Source organism: Galeopterus variegatus, unplaced genomic scaffold (genome assembly GCF_000696425.1).
Source record: "Galeopterus variegatus unplaced genomic scaffold, G_variegatus-3.0.2 Scaffold504, whole genome shotgun sequence".
Classification (NCBI taxonomy): domain Eukaryota; kingdom Metazoa; phylum Chordata; class Mammalia; order Dermoptera; family Cynocephalidae; genus Galeopterus; species Galeopterus variegatus.
The window spans coordinates 90682-103618 of NW_007726615.1; the positions used below are offsets into that span (position 1 = coordinate 90682).

At 46.7% G+C, this 12937-nt stretch overlaps 1 protein-coding gene across 3 annotated transcripts; it reads right to left on the reverse strand.

Annotated features, from left to right (window-relative positions):
• Positions 1 to 1238: 1238 nt before the first annotated feature.
• Positions 1239 to 9941, reverse strand: SHOX2 (short stature homeobox 2). Of its 3 annotated transcripts, XM_008569494.1 has the most exons (6): positions 9367 to 9730; positions 8757 to 8805; positions 6365 to 6575; positions 3910 to 3967; positions 3506 to 3594; positions 1662 to 1955 (listed from the first exon to the last, which is right to left on the reverse strand). In XM_008569494.1, exons 1-6 carry the CDS (start codon positions 9728 to 9730, stop codon positions 1662 to 1664), a joined length of 1065 nt encoding a protein of 354 aa, XP_008567716.1. The 3 variants fall into 3 exon arrangements, with proteins under 3 accessions (XP_008567717.1, XP_008567716.1, XP_008567718.1); XM_008569495.1 differs by lacking the exon at positions 8757 to 8805 and having other exon boundaries at positions 1239 to 1955; positions 6365 to 6573; positions 9391 to 9941; XM_008569496.1 differs by lacking the exon at positions 8757 to 8805 and having other exon boundaries at positions 1662 to 1919; positions 6365 to 6573; positions 9391 to 9730.
• Positions 9942 to 12937: the final 2996 nt, after the last annotated feature.

Sequence of the window (12937 nt, forward strand, 5' to 3'; positions counted from 1 at the left end):
GTTCAGTTAGAAGAGCTTTTCCTCTTTCTTGTAAATTAGAAGGGGGAAAAAAATCCTAAGGAGGCTTGCTAGAGAATTGGGATACAGATTTCTTAGTCCAGGGTATCCCACTTTAAATAGCTACATGAATTGAAACAAACAAAAATGATTACTTGAATAGATACACCTTTGTGAGATAAAATGCAAATGTTGAAAGTCAACCATCTGTTCACACATTATAGCCAAAATAAACTTTGTTGGTGAGTATGAACATATTTTACACAAACCTAGTGCCTGTATCTAGCTGGGTGTTGTTTAAGGTAAATTTGACGGGATAGAGAGGGGGAAATAAAGCACTGTCCTCAAGTAAGATTCAGGAGATTATCAAGAGGGAATATAAGAAAAGGGGAGTGGAGTGAACTAACACTGACTGAGCGCCTACTATGTGTCAGGCACCATGCAAGGCGCTGTACCTTCATTATTTCATTTGCTCCTCTTGTTTTCTTTTTCCTTTTCTCACATTTTCTTCTTGGGACAAAGTAAATTTTTTCCCCTTCCGACTTTTTTCTTTTGGCCCCCTGGATCAATAACGGGGTAAAAATATATAAATCATTGATATATATTACCGATTTCCAGACTCTTTTGGTACTGTTTTTCGTACTTAAGATGAAAATGGAGTGCATGTGAGTAAAGTGGGGAGGGGGAGACACCATCAATGGAATACAAGTAACATGCAAACCGGAATTTAGTGTCAGCAGTCTGGACAGTTCTGCCATAATAATTTCTCATAGAAATCATTGTCTGTGGCATCTTTTTTTTTTTCTATTAATATCATTTTTTTTTCTCTCCTCGTTTTAATTTTGTCTTCCCTCTTCTTGCTCTTCCATACATGGTGGGTTTAAACTCAAAGCATCTGATTCAACTTAAAAGGAGGCCCGCCTCTCTTATCAAATTTCTTGTATTAAAGTGAACTTCGCAGAAAAAGGTCAGTTTCAAAACCTGTGAACTTCCCAGCTGCGCACTTTTTTCATCTTAATTCCTTAAATAAGTATACCTCTTCCTTCTGCTTTGCCTTCTTAGCCCATTTAAAAAAACAAACAAACATACATTTAGGTTGGTAACTCCCCCCCCCATTCTCTTGAGATTCGTCCAGGTAATTTTTCCATATTTTTAAATGTATAAAATACTTTAACTTTTAACATTTTTTGCTCCTTCATTCTCTCTCCGATTTCAGCTTCTGCCAAATAGCAATAAGCTCCCTTTCTCATTTTCTCTCTGGTTTGTCTTCTATCCGTGTGTGTGTTCATATTTTATTGTTAACGAGATTTTGTTTCTATACAAGAGTCCATCGTCGCAGCTTTGCTATGAGCCACAGTCCGCTGTCCCAATACTCCCTTGTCCAGTCTCTCTCCAGACACCCCAAACACGCTCCTACAAAGCCGAATTCTAGGCCCTTGGGTAGGAGAATGGGCAGGAGCGACGTAGCTGGTGCGCCTCGTGGGATCCTGGGGCTCACACGGAGTCCGGCCCTCGGAGTCCGGGATGCAGAAGAGGACAGGGGGCGGTCAGCGGGGCGGAAAGAGGGCCGGCTCCGGAGGTCCGAAGTGGGTAACGCAGAAGCAGCGGGGTGCGGAGGGCGTGCAGGCTGAGCGCGGCGCGGGAGGCGGGCGTTGGCGCTGGCGTCACAGACCCAGGGCGGCCGCGTGCTTTTTGGCTTTCAGTCTGAGATCGGCGATGCTGGAGTTCTTGCTGGTGGTCTTGGCGGCGGCGGCGGCCGCCACTACTGAAGCGGCGGAGGCCGAGTCCGCAGCCAGTGTAGCAAGCGGCAGTCCGAAGGGAGGTGCCGGGAACATCATGTAGGGCGCGTGCGCGGCCAGGTGCGGGTGCAGGTGGTGGTGCGCGTGCGCCACGGCGCTGTCCAGCTGCAGCTGCGCCTGAACCTGAAAGGACAAGGGCGTCACGTTGCAATGACTATCCTAGGGTGACAACAGAATAGAAACAGAGCATTAACAGCGTCCAGCTTCGCTGGGGGAGGGTTAGGATTGGGGACAGGGAGGGGGCATTGGGCTGCGCATCTTGTCCCGAGTGACCTTCTCAGCCTGTTGCTTAATCTGGGGCGTCGCAAGTATAGTATACTCCAGTGCCCCCTGGGTCTCCGCAACTGGCTCAGCCTGGGCTTATTTCCTTGGGCCCCGGGGACTCCCATCTACAGGAATTTAGCCGCCCCTCGGGAGCTGGGCCGATGAGTGACATCGCTATTGGGCTAAAACATCACTCTCCTCAAAATAATTAATGGTATATTGGAAAGACTGGGGGTGAAGGCCATAACTCTCCTCTCCTGATGCTGCCGTACACCTCTTACCCCACTACTAAAGATCGAAGTACCAACAAGCAAACTACAAAACTTTTTCATGTCACTTAGGGAAGTTATTGCATCTTCACTGCAATTGGCACAATTTCGCGTCAGTACTTCCAACCTTTCCTGCCGTAGAATTACCTCGAGAGCTTGGTAAAATGCAGATTCTGATTCAGAAGGCCTAGGTTGGGGCCTGAGATTCTGGATTTCTACCAATCTCCCAGGGGGTGCTGGTGCTGCTGGCCTACAGATCACCTTTTGAGTAGCAAGAGTCTTTTTTTAAGGTTCCCCCTCCTTCTCTTCTCCACTCTTTCTCCAGCACCAGAATGTCAGAGTCCTGTGGTGCCAAGGGAACTAAGATCTCCCTAACATTAACTCTCAATACATGGGCACACCCAGGTGCCTCCCCAGTCCAGGGCACTTGCAACTGAGAGCTAATTCATGACATCACAGCCATGCTGGGCAGGGGTCCTGGCTGAAGATGGGGAAGGTCAGGTGCTTGTTGGGAAAGGATTTTGCCCTCAGGCTCGGAGAATGGGGAGTTCAGAGCACGGGGATTTCCCAGGATTAAATCATTGCTGCAGGCTGTCCTTTTAAAATGTAATCTTAAAAGTTTCTTTATGGCTCAGAAAAGAATTGCAGAGTCAGGGCAGCCCTGGGAAGACCAAGGCTTCTCTCTGTACCAGAGAGGAAGCTTTGTTTGTAGAGACAGCTTTTTTAAAAAAGTCTGAGTTGCGAGTACTTGTATTTATTTATTTTTCTTCTGTCAGAGACGTTTAATGTGACTAAGAGGTAGAAAATACCCAGAAAAATATTTAGAGGGTTGCCTTAGATATATCTTAGGATTAATCTCTGTATTGAATTTGACAAATCTTAATCAAAAGGCTTTTCCTTCCTCTCCCCAAGTGCAATCTTTAGTGCGTTTTTATAGGACCAGTTACTGCTGTCAAGCCGCTGCAGGTTCCCACAAGAACAGAAAGAACTAGGCATTCAGGCCCCTGACACTATAGGTTTTTAAAGGGGAGTGGGTCCACTATATCATCTCGAAATCAAGTCTCTAAGTGCACAAACACCAACATTTGAGCTAAGAGATGGGGGATATTCAACAGTTCAAGCAAACTTCCAGGTCTTTTCACATTTAAAAACAGCTTCAAACTGGGCTGTACTTGCCTGCTGAAATGGCATCCTTAAAGCACCTACGTTGACATAGGGTGCGACTCTACAAGCTTCAAACTGGCTGGCAGCCCCTATGAGGACACCTATAAGAAACAGGGGAACAAAATACAATAATGTAGGGTTAACATTTCCAGCATTGTTTTCCAGTGTTCTAAATGGTACCAAGATAGAACGAATTCCTTTGGGATTGGTCTGTTATCTTTCTAAACTGGTGCCATAATAAAAATAAATGTAATTTACTCTCAAACTTTAGGGTTCTCATTAACTGCTTTTAAAGAAGATTCTTAAATGAAGGACCATTGTCACCTTTGACATTTTTTTTCTGTCTTTGTAATAATAATACTCTCCACCTCTCTTTTTACTTAGAATATCAAATGTTCCTTGTAATAGAAGCTTACCTTTATGGAGTTGATTTTCTTGTTTTCTACATTTAGCTCTTCGATTTTGAAACCAAACCTACAAATTAGAAGGGGGGGAAAAACCTGGATGTTATGACTCAAAAAAATTTTTCTTAATTGCAAGAGTACGATGAGAAAAGACTAGTGTTTTAGGAAAGTACTGGGAGATATGGCAAGCAATCTTTAAATTATATAAAACAGCCTCAATTTCTAAAGTTAAAAAATGTAAATGAACTACAAAAATAGAATGATAGATTTCACACACTTTTGCAAAATAAATTTTCTTGATAAATTTCCATTAGTCTTGGCGTCATGTTTCCCCATAACAGACTCTCCAAGGCCTAAAACTTTCCCTGGTACCTGATACCAATGTGATAATGGGTTTAGATGTTTGCCCAGTTAATACCCGAAAAGAATGTGCTTATTAATAGACTGTAATATTAATTACCTTTGTCTTAAAGAAAAAACAAACACCAAAGCAAATAATGACTCTTTTTTAGGGGGAGGGGTTTGAAGGTGGGGGAGAAGTAATTAGTGTCATAAAAGCCTTACTACAAAGAAGTTTGGCATTTCTCTGTTCTTCTGTGCGGCAGAGTGTAACACGGTAGCACAATAATTGTGCCATTATCATGATAATCTAATTTGCTTCTATAGAAAAGCCTCTGCTCACAGTTAGGATAGGAGGGAAGCATCTAGAAAACAGCTCTAAACCTTAAATAAAAATATGGAAAAAATAAATAAATAAAGATCAACAATAAAGTTCACTTCTTAAGAGAAAAAAAGGGCACTCCATGAAAGGGTGGTGGGGTGGAAGGGATGAATCGAGTAACTCCTGAGTAGTATCTTCTCCTGGATATTACCTGCTTGAGTAAACTTGCCAACTTTTAGAGGCAGTATGACAGTTTTTAAAAAATTCAAATAAAGTATGCTTTTATACTCCAGTTCCAACAGTATAGCATATTGATTGATTCACAAATTAATGTTTAAAAAAACATGAAAATAAAATATTGCTTCAGAGCATTTTCTGGTATGTTTTTGAAAGCAATTGTCACAGTCAATGTAAATCTTTAAAAATTCCCCTGCCATTTAGTATAATAGATGGGTGGATTTTGTGCCAGGGTGGTATCCTTTGTGCAACTCACATGGCCCGAGGCTTCTTGCCTCTTTTCTCCCCCTAGAAGAGTTGGAATTGAGATACTAATAATCATAACTGCGATAATTACCATCATGTTTTTAAGGGGTTGCTGAGCCTTTAGAGATATTAGTGCATAGAGCAAAGCAGGAGAGGCTTAAAAAGTAAGGCTCTGCTGTTGACGCTATGATGACCAAGGCAGCCTATTATTACTTTTCCCCTTCAGTGTGACTGCTCTGTTTTTTTCCTGATCCTATTACAAGATGCGGGGAAGCCCCATAAGAATTGCATAGTTCGCTACAGATGGTGGTCTCTGCGCCCAGAGACCCAGGGAGTATCTGTTACAGCGATACTTTGCAACAGCTGCAGATGTTCAGGCCTAAAACTGCTCCATGTGTTCAAACAAATAATGACCATCATTTTCTCCTATTTTATTATTTGAGCGGAAATACAGTCTGAAACTTTTAAAATTTTTCCCAATACAGCTGGAAGGATATGTGCATATGTATGTATATAATTTTTCTCTTAAATGCTCCCAAAGCCTACTTTTACTATTACATTCCCCTCCACAACCAGTCAAATCTGCTCCAATCCTAACTTCATCAGAAATGTCACTTACTGGGGGTCAGGCTTTGGAAATGCCTATATTAAGATATGTAGATTGCTTTAAAATCGAGTTGCTGGAGGTTCCGGTTCCTCACCTTGGTTAAGCGAATGAACAAAGAGTGACAAAAATACATTTATTTCTCCGCTGTTTCACACACAATTTGAGATCGACTGCTTACAGCAGATTGTAAATTTCTGCACTTAACAGTTGCTAATTTTCTTTATAGTCTGTACATCTATAAACCTAATTGGCATATCCACTTGGCAAACCTAGATCCCAGAGCAGACCTTCAACGAAACCAAACTCGGGCAAGCAAAATACTCGTTGTAACTTTTAAGGCATCTAGAGATAAAACGTCTTCTGTGGGATTTTTTTTAAGCCTTATAAAAGTAGGCCCATTAGGATTAAACCACATTAAAGCCAGCGTGAGGCGAGAGGGGTGTGGTTTATAGAAACTCCGGGAACAAACCCAGAACAGCTTTCTTCTGCTGGGAACATATGTTTGGCTGGGGTGGGGGTTGGGGGCCGGGGGTGAGCTAAAGGACTAAGATCTACTTTGGAAAATAAGACCTCTAGTAAAGATATCCCTTCCCATCTTATCTCACACCAGACATCTGAACCGGCGCCCTCGGCGCGTGTCCCCCAAGCTGCCTGTCCAGCTTCAGGCGTATCCCCTCTCCGCTCCCTGGGCGCTAGACCACCTCCCAGCTGGGTACCTGCACTCGGGCTTCTGACAGCCCCAGCCGCTGGCTCAGTTCTTCTCGCATGAAGGCGTCCGGATAGTGGGTCTCGTCGAAAAGCCTCTCCAGTTCGTTGAGTTGTTCCAGCGTGAAATTGGTCCTACTTCGTCTTTGCTTGATTTTGGTCTGGCCTTCGTCCTCCATCCCTTTCGCATCCTCTTTGCGATCTTTCAGCTCCGGGGACACTGGAGTGGGCACCACGGCAGGACAACACGTGCGTCCACGCGCGCACACACAGAGAGGGGGGGAGAGAGAGAGAGACGGGCAAAAACAGCACAACAAATCCCGTTACCAGATTTGTCTCCAAGAAGGGTGGAGGATCCTTCCCCCTTCGAGAATCCCAGTCCGGACCCTCACCCCGCCCTGAGAAAGAGGATCCTCCAGACCAGCAAAGGTCAAGTCCGAATGGCTGCCTGGGGGCAAGGGAACCTAACACCCACCCACCTCCTCAGCAACTGTAGCCTCAGCTCACCGCCTCACTATCCACCCCACGGTCCCCTGCCCTCCCCCGCGGTCACCAAATGCATTCCATTCACCCTCCCTCGCCCTCACTCTCTCCCACGCACTCACAGAAATCAAAAGGGCCGAGTTGGGCCTCTCACAGAGCCGGGTCTGGGCAGAAGGGCGCGGCGAGGCCATGCACGGGCCTCTCGCACCGGCCCTTCCCAGAAGGCTGGCCCGTTCTTAGGCCAGCTCTTGCTGCCGCTGGCTCGCTGCCCCCGGCAAACTTGCTGGTCTAATTTAGGAACAATTGGGCTGAAGGGCAGTAGCGAGACAACAAGACCCGGGTGCTGCGAGGCTCGGGGAGCTGCATTTCTGGACACCCGGAGTTGCCCCCGGGCTGAGGCCAAACCCCGCAGACGGTCCCACGGGCAGCCAGACAGTCTCCATCCCCTCTGCCTGATCGAGGTCTCATGACCACAGGCGCCCACGCCATGTTGGCGGCCTAGAGGGCTTGTCGCCCACCCCGGGGCAGGAGGCGAGAGGCGGAAAACCAGCCTCGGGTAGCCGGCGAAATCGACCGCTGTCTCTGTACTCTCTTTCTTCCTCCCCGTGGAAACGCAGACCCAACCCTAAACGCTTAAAACCACAGAGATCAACAGGTTCAAGCGGGACACTCTCAATCCTCGGTTTCTATTGGTCGCTCAAAGCCTTTTCATGCATCCAGCAGTTCGGATGTTTAATAAAATATGCATTTTTTCTGCTCTGGGTTTGCACAATCCGTTGCTACTTTACTGTCCTCCTTCCTTTAAAAACAGTAGTTCTGCGAGTGTTAGCATACAGAACCATTCGAGGATGTGTATGTACACACATACATATAAAAACATACATATTAGGGCAAGGGGGCAGTGATCAGGGAGCCGGTATGAACACAAGGTCTCCCTGGAGCTGGAGTCAGAGACTCGGGTTTTTAAGGTGTCAAAGCTGAGATTGGATAGTCGAGCTGTTTGCAGTTCTTCCCAGCCCAGGATCCCAATCAGCACGGGTGTAAAAAAATCATTTCCTCAAGAGCCGGTCTGTAGAGAAATTAATACTTGCCCTGAGCTTGTAAATCAACAGTCCAGAAATTTCGCTTGCCCTGGATTCTGACTCGAACCCAGGCCCTGGAGCTGTAGGGACCCATGGCAGGGAGGCTGCCCTGGGCCCCCTAACTTTCCAAATTTAGGAGGACCTGGTCCTGGTTCTAGGGGAAGAAGAGCCTCTAGATCTCAGCCCATCCTGGCATGCTAGCTACGGTGATCTTAAGTGTTGCTTGCATTTCTAGTTCTCAGAGTTCGTTTTGTGGACATTTGTCTTTCCTCCAGGAAGAAAAAACATTACAGTAAACATTAGGGGCGAATTTAATAGGAAAATATTTCCACCGATATTGTAGTGAAATTTAAATATGAAAACACACCCTTCAGATTCTGCCAATCGGGTGGGAAGGCTTTGTCTATTTCTTGTCATCCACACAGTGGATACCCCTCAAAGTTTTGGGGGCTTCAAAGAGACAGATGTCCAAATTTCAAGTTGATTAATAGACTTAATATGATATCTATTTCGCCCCCAAATTTCCACTTAATGGCCTAAACAGGAACAGACTGCATTATAAACACTTAATTGTTTGCTTAAATATGTGATTCTACGCATGCCACATATTTTCTTAATTGAAAAAATATGGCAGTACACCAGTTACTGCAGGCACCAAGTGCCAAATTAATTTTATTGTTGAACTCCTATGAATTGTTACAGGACTTGCCACCCCTTAGATAAAGCCGTTTCCTAACGCTTCGCTGGCACCAAAGGACTTTTCCCCACAAGATCAGAGTACTGGACGATTCGAAGCAGTAAAAGACTTGGGCAAGTATCAAAAAACAACCCCTCCAAAAGAAACCTAAACGCCTCGTCCAGGAGAAGCAGCCTAACCTGGACCTTAGCTTGCCCTTGGCTTCGTTCTACCTTCATTGCTCAAGGAGAATGGGAAGTTTTGGCCCCTAAGATCCAGAGATTTCGGGTCTTTGTGGAGTTGGAGGGGTCTTAGCGGCGGCCCCAAACCCGGGGGAGACCTGGGAGTGAAGCTTCTCTCCCTCTCTCTCTCAGGCCTTGGAAAGAGGCTCCCGCAAACTCCGCGCCGGATGCCCGCCTTAATCTATCCTCTGCCCGGCCAGCACCCACTACCGCATCCCGGCCCCGAGAACTTCCACGTTCGCCCGCGGGCCATCCGGGCTGCGGGGCCCATCCTCCGGCTCTTGAAAAATGCATTTCGGTGGAATGGGAGTACCTGGCAAGGGCGTTCGCAAAACCCACCCGCCACCCCCTTCCAAACACACATTAGGACCCCACCCACGATCGTGCACACCACCGGACTCTCACCCCTTCACTACCACTCTAGCTTCCAAAGCTGGGGTCCAGGGCCCTCTCCACGTCCCGCCCCCGTCCCCGCTGGGCCTCGGGGTCCTCTCCCGCTCGAGAGAAGTCAGGAAGGCGGGAAGGGGAACCGCGGCCGGGGGTCAGGCCGTTACCCTCCGTAAGCCGCGGGCTGCCGGGGTCCCTGCTTCTCTCCGCAGCGCCCATGTCCAGCTCCCGGATGGGAGAGCGCCCTCCTCCAGCTCCTCCGCCTGCTCCTCCTCCTCCTGCGCCTCCTCCGCCTCCGCCTCCGCCTCCTCCTCCTCCGCCGCCTCCGCCGGCCGCCCGGACTGCCGGGCTGCTGCGGTCGTCGCGGCCCGGCTCGGCACAGCCGGTCGGCTCCTTGGCCCCGCGCAGCGGCCTGCTCTCCAGCACCTCCCGGTACGTGATCGCGTCCTTCTTCTCCTTCACTTTCTGGTCAAAAGACTTGGAGACGAACGCCGTAAGTTCTTCCATCGCCGCCGCCGCCCGTCAGCCCCGCGCTCAACCTCTCGCGGCCGAGCCCCGCTCTTTTTTTCCTTCTTCTTTTTTTATTGCTCCAGCCCCCCCAATAATAACACATCAATGGGGCAGGGGGTGGGGGAGGAGAGGGAGGAGGAGGAAGAAGAAGAAAAAGAGAAGAAAGAAGAGGAGGAGAAGAAAAAGAGAAGAAAGAAGAAAGAGGAGGAGAAGGAGAAGGAGAAAAAGAAGTAAGAGGGAGAGGAGGAGGAGGAGGGGGAGAAAGAGAAGAAAGAAGAGGAGGAGAAGGAGAAGGAGAAAAAGAAGTAAGAGGGAGAGGAGGAGGAGGAGGGGGAGGAGGGGGAAGAGGAGGAGGAGGAGAGGAGAAAGGGCGGGGGCTGCCGGAGGGAAATGGGAACTGATGCTTCCCTGCCGGAGCGCTCTTGTTCAATGTTAAGATCTTTGACAATTCTTCCTGCGGAGAGTTCACATCTGATAGCGACGCTGCGCTTGAAGTCTCACTATTTATACTTCCTAAAGGCGGCCCCTTGTTCCGAGTAAATTACCTCCTCTCGCAACTCGGAGTGAGCCTTCCTGGGTAGCAGCCGGGCCCTACCTGGGGGGCGGGTGGGGGTTTGAGAGAGAGAGACTGAGAGATTGAGGCTGGAGTCCCGGCGGGCTGGGGCTCAAGTGGGAGGGCAGCGCAGGGGGCCAGAGGGGGCGGGGAGAGGAGGCAGGTCCCCGGCCGTCCCGGTCTTCAGAAAGCCTCGACTGCCTGTGCTCTTGGCCATTAATCTAGGGTTGACAAGAATCCCTAATTAATTTAATTAGGCGTGGGTTTTGCGTTGGTGTCACGACTTAGTTAAGCACTGGGGAGCTGCGTGGACTCCGCGGGGGCGGGGCCAAGAGGAAACTGACAAGTGCGCGGCTCCGGGAGTCAGTCTGGCGTCCGGACCCGGCATCCGATCCTGCAGCCTCCAGCCTGGTCAGAGTGCGGCGCAACTGCTGGGCCCTTTCTTGCTCGCCCCTGCCCTGCGTCTGGCGCCCGGCAGTAAATAGGCCCCGCACCCCAGTCCTGCATTCCCACCCCTTCTCCCCCGCTCCCACTTCCCCACCGCAGTTCCACCGACCGGCATCGTCCTTCCTGGCTTCACATCCTTGCCCAGAGTCAGGGTTCTCTGCAGCTTCTCCCGCCCGCGCAGCTCCTTTTAGGAGCTTCCCGGCCCGCAGCCAGGCTGAACCCGGGTATTCACCGAGCTCCCCGTCCCGGTCCATTATTTCACTCCACTTCTCGCGTCCCGAGTCCAAGCCCACTCCTCTATGGACGGACCCCGCTCCAAGGGGCTGGTTGATTTAACACATTTCCCGAGCAGCTGTTCCCTGACAGATCCTATTTAAAAGTCTTTCCTTAGCGCTTAGTCAAGGACAGCTCCATTTCTTTTCCTATGTGAAGTCTCAGGACTCTCACCCTTCCTTCCTTACGACTCGCTGCCCCCGGACCTCTCCTGAGATGAACTTCAGGAGCTCTTTAAGCAACCTGGAACACATCCTAGTCGATTTCCTACTTTTGAAAAACAAGAGATTATCCCTCTTCTAGTTTGAAAAACAATCAACGTTAAGTTTGTGCCCCGTCTAATTTATTTATCGTGTACTGTAGAAAAAGAGACGCTCTCTGGGAGAAAGATCTCTTTCTCTCTCTCCTCTCCTCTTTCTCTTCAACATACGATATCTGAACTATTTTCATCAAAACGGTTTGTTATATGGAAAGACCAACTATATTCTTGAGTCATTTATCTGAATTGTGCAGGACAGGGCTTGATGTAAGAAGTGTGGCTATGCAAAAGAATATTTACATACGAAAAGTTTTATTTACTTGACTGTGTAAACAAATATACCTCTTTGTGGCTTTGTGGACATTTTCAAGTATTCAGAATATTAACGTAGGCTTTTTGATATTAAAGGTAACTCTGTCATTATCTTGGATCTAATATTCAGTAAAAATAAAAGCAGTTACAAAACATTAATACGTATATCTTACATCAACTGGTTAAAAACAAAATTAGCAGGTTAATTTGAGAAGTTCCATCAAAACAACTTGAAATACTTGTAAAGAGAACACAGTTATAAATTGAGATATTAGTGTTTCTTGGATATATATAAATAGAGGCTATATATAACTATATGTCATACTACAATACTCCTCAGATTAAAATGCTCACATTTGGTGATTTTAAGGTAGATGGAAATCATGCTTTTTAGAAATGTTGCTTTGCCTTTTTTCTCTTGAATTATGAAGTTATTTTCCTTCCTCAAACATTCCATTTTTTGCTACTTTTAGGAGAAACAATTAAGATCTTTCAGTTTTCTGCAGGCATAGCTTTTAGGCATTAATGTCTTATTTGAGTACTTGCTTTTGTTTTATGACACCACAAAAGAGACTCAAATACTCAAACTTTCCTAAGTTATATGAATTTAGGAACATGATTTCACATTGAGTCTTGGGCTACAACTACCTGCAAACACTTTAATTCTGATATTATCAGAAGGGAATCATCATAAAACTTCAGTCCTTTATGCCACAAAAGAGACTCAAATACTCAAACTTTCCTAAGTTATATGAATTTAGGAACATGATTTCACATTGAGTCTTGGGCTACAACTACTTGCAAACACTTTAATTCTGATATTATCAGAAGGGAATCATCATAAAACTTCAGTCCTTTATGAAAATCCATTTTTATGATTATTTAGTAGAATGACCAGTAATGGGGTAAGCTAAATGGATATGGTGCTCAAAGAGCTCTCAAATTGAAGTGTTAGATACATATTCACAAACAGCGCCAAAATAATCCCTATTAGAAGTCTGATAAGGGATCAGAAGACCCACCAGCTACTTCTTTGCCCTTTCAAGTACATGACTTTTTTTAAAAGTCTGAACTCATACTCCATCTACTGAGTTTGAGAGAAGGATGACCACTTTACAGGTAACCAGGGAAGGCTTGGACACAACTGTTATGTAATTCAAACCAGTAGATTTTCCCATGGTTTCAGCTTATTGGCCCATTGTATATTTTAGGAATAGCGGTGTATCAGATGGTGCTATGAGAAATCTACAGTGTCTGACCATGGATTCCCACCGGCCCAAGGGAAGTTTAATTTTTAAAAATATCCACCGTTTAAAATCATATACTAATAAATGCTGATGAAGTTCTAATGATGTCTCAT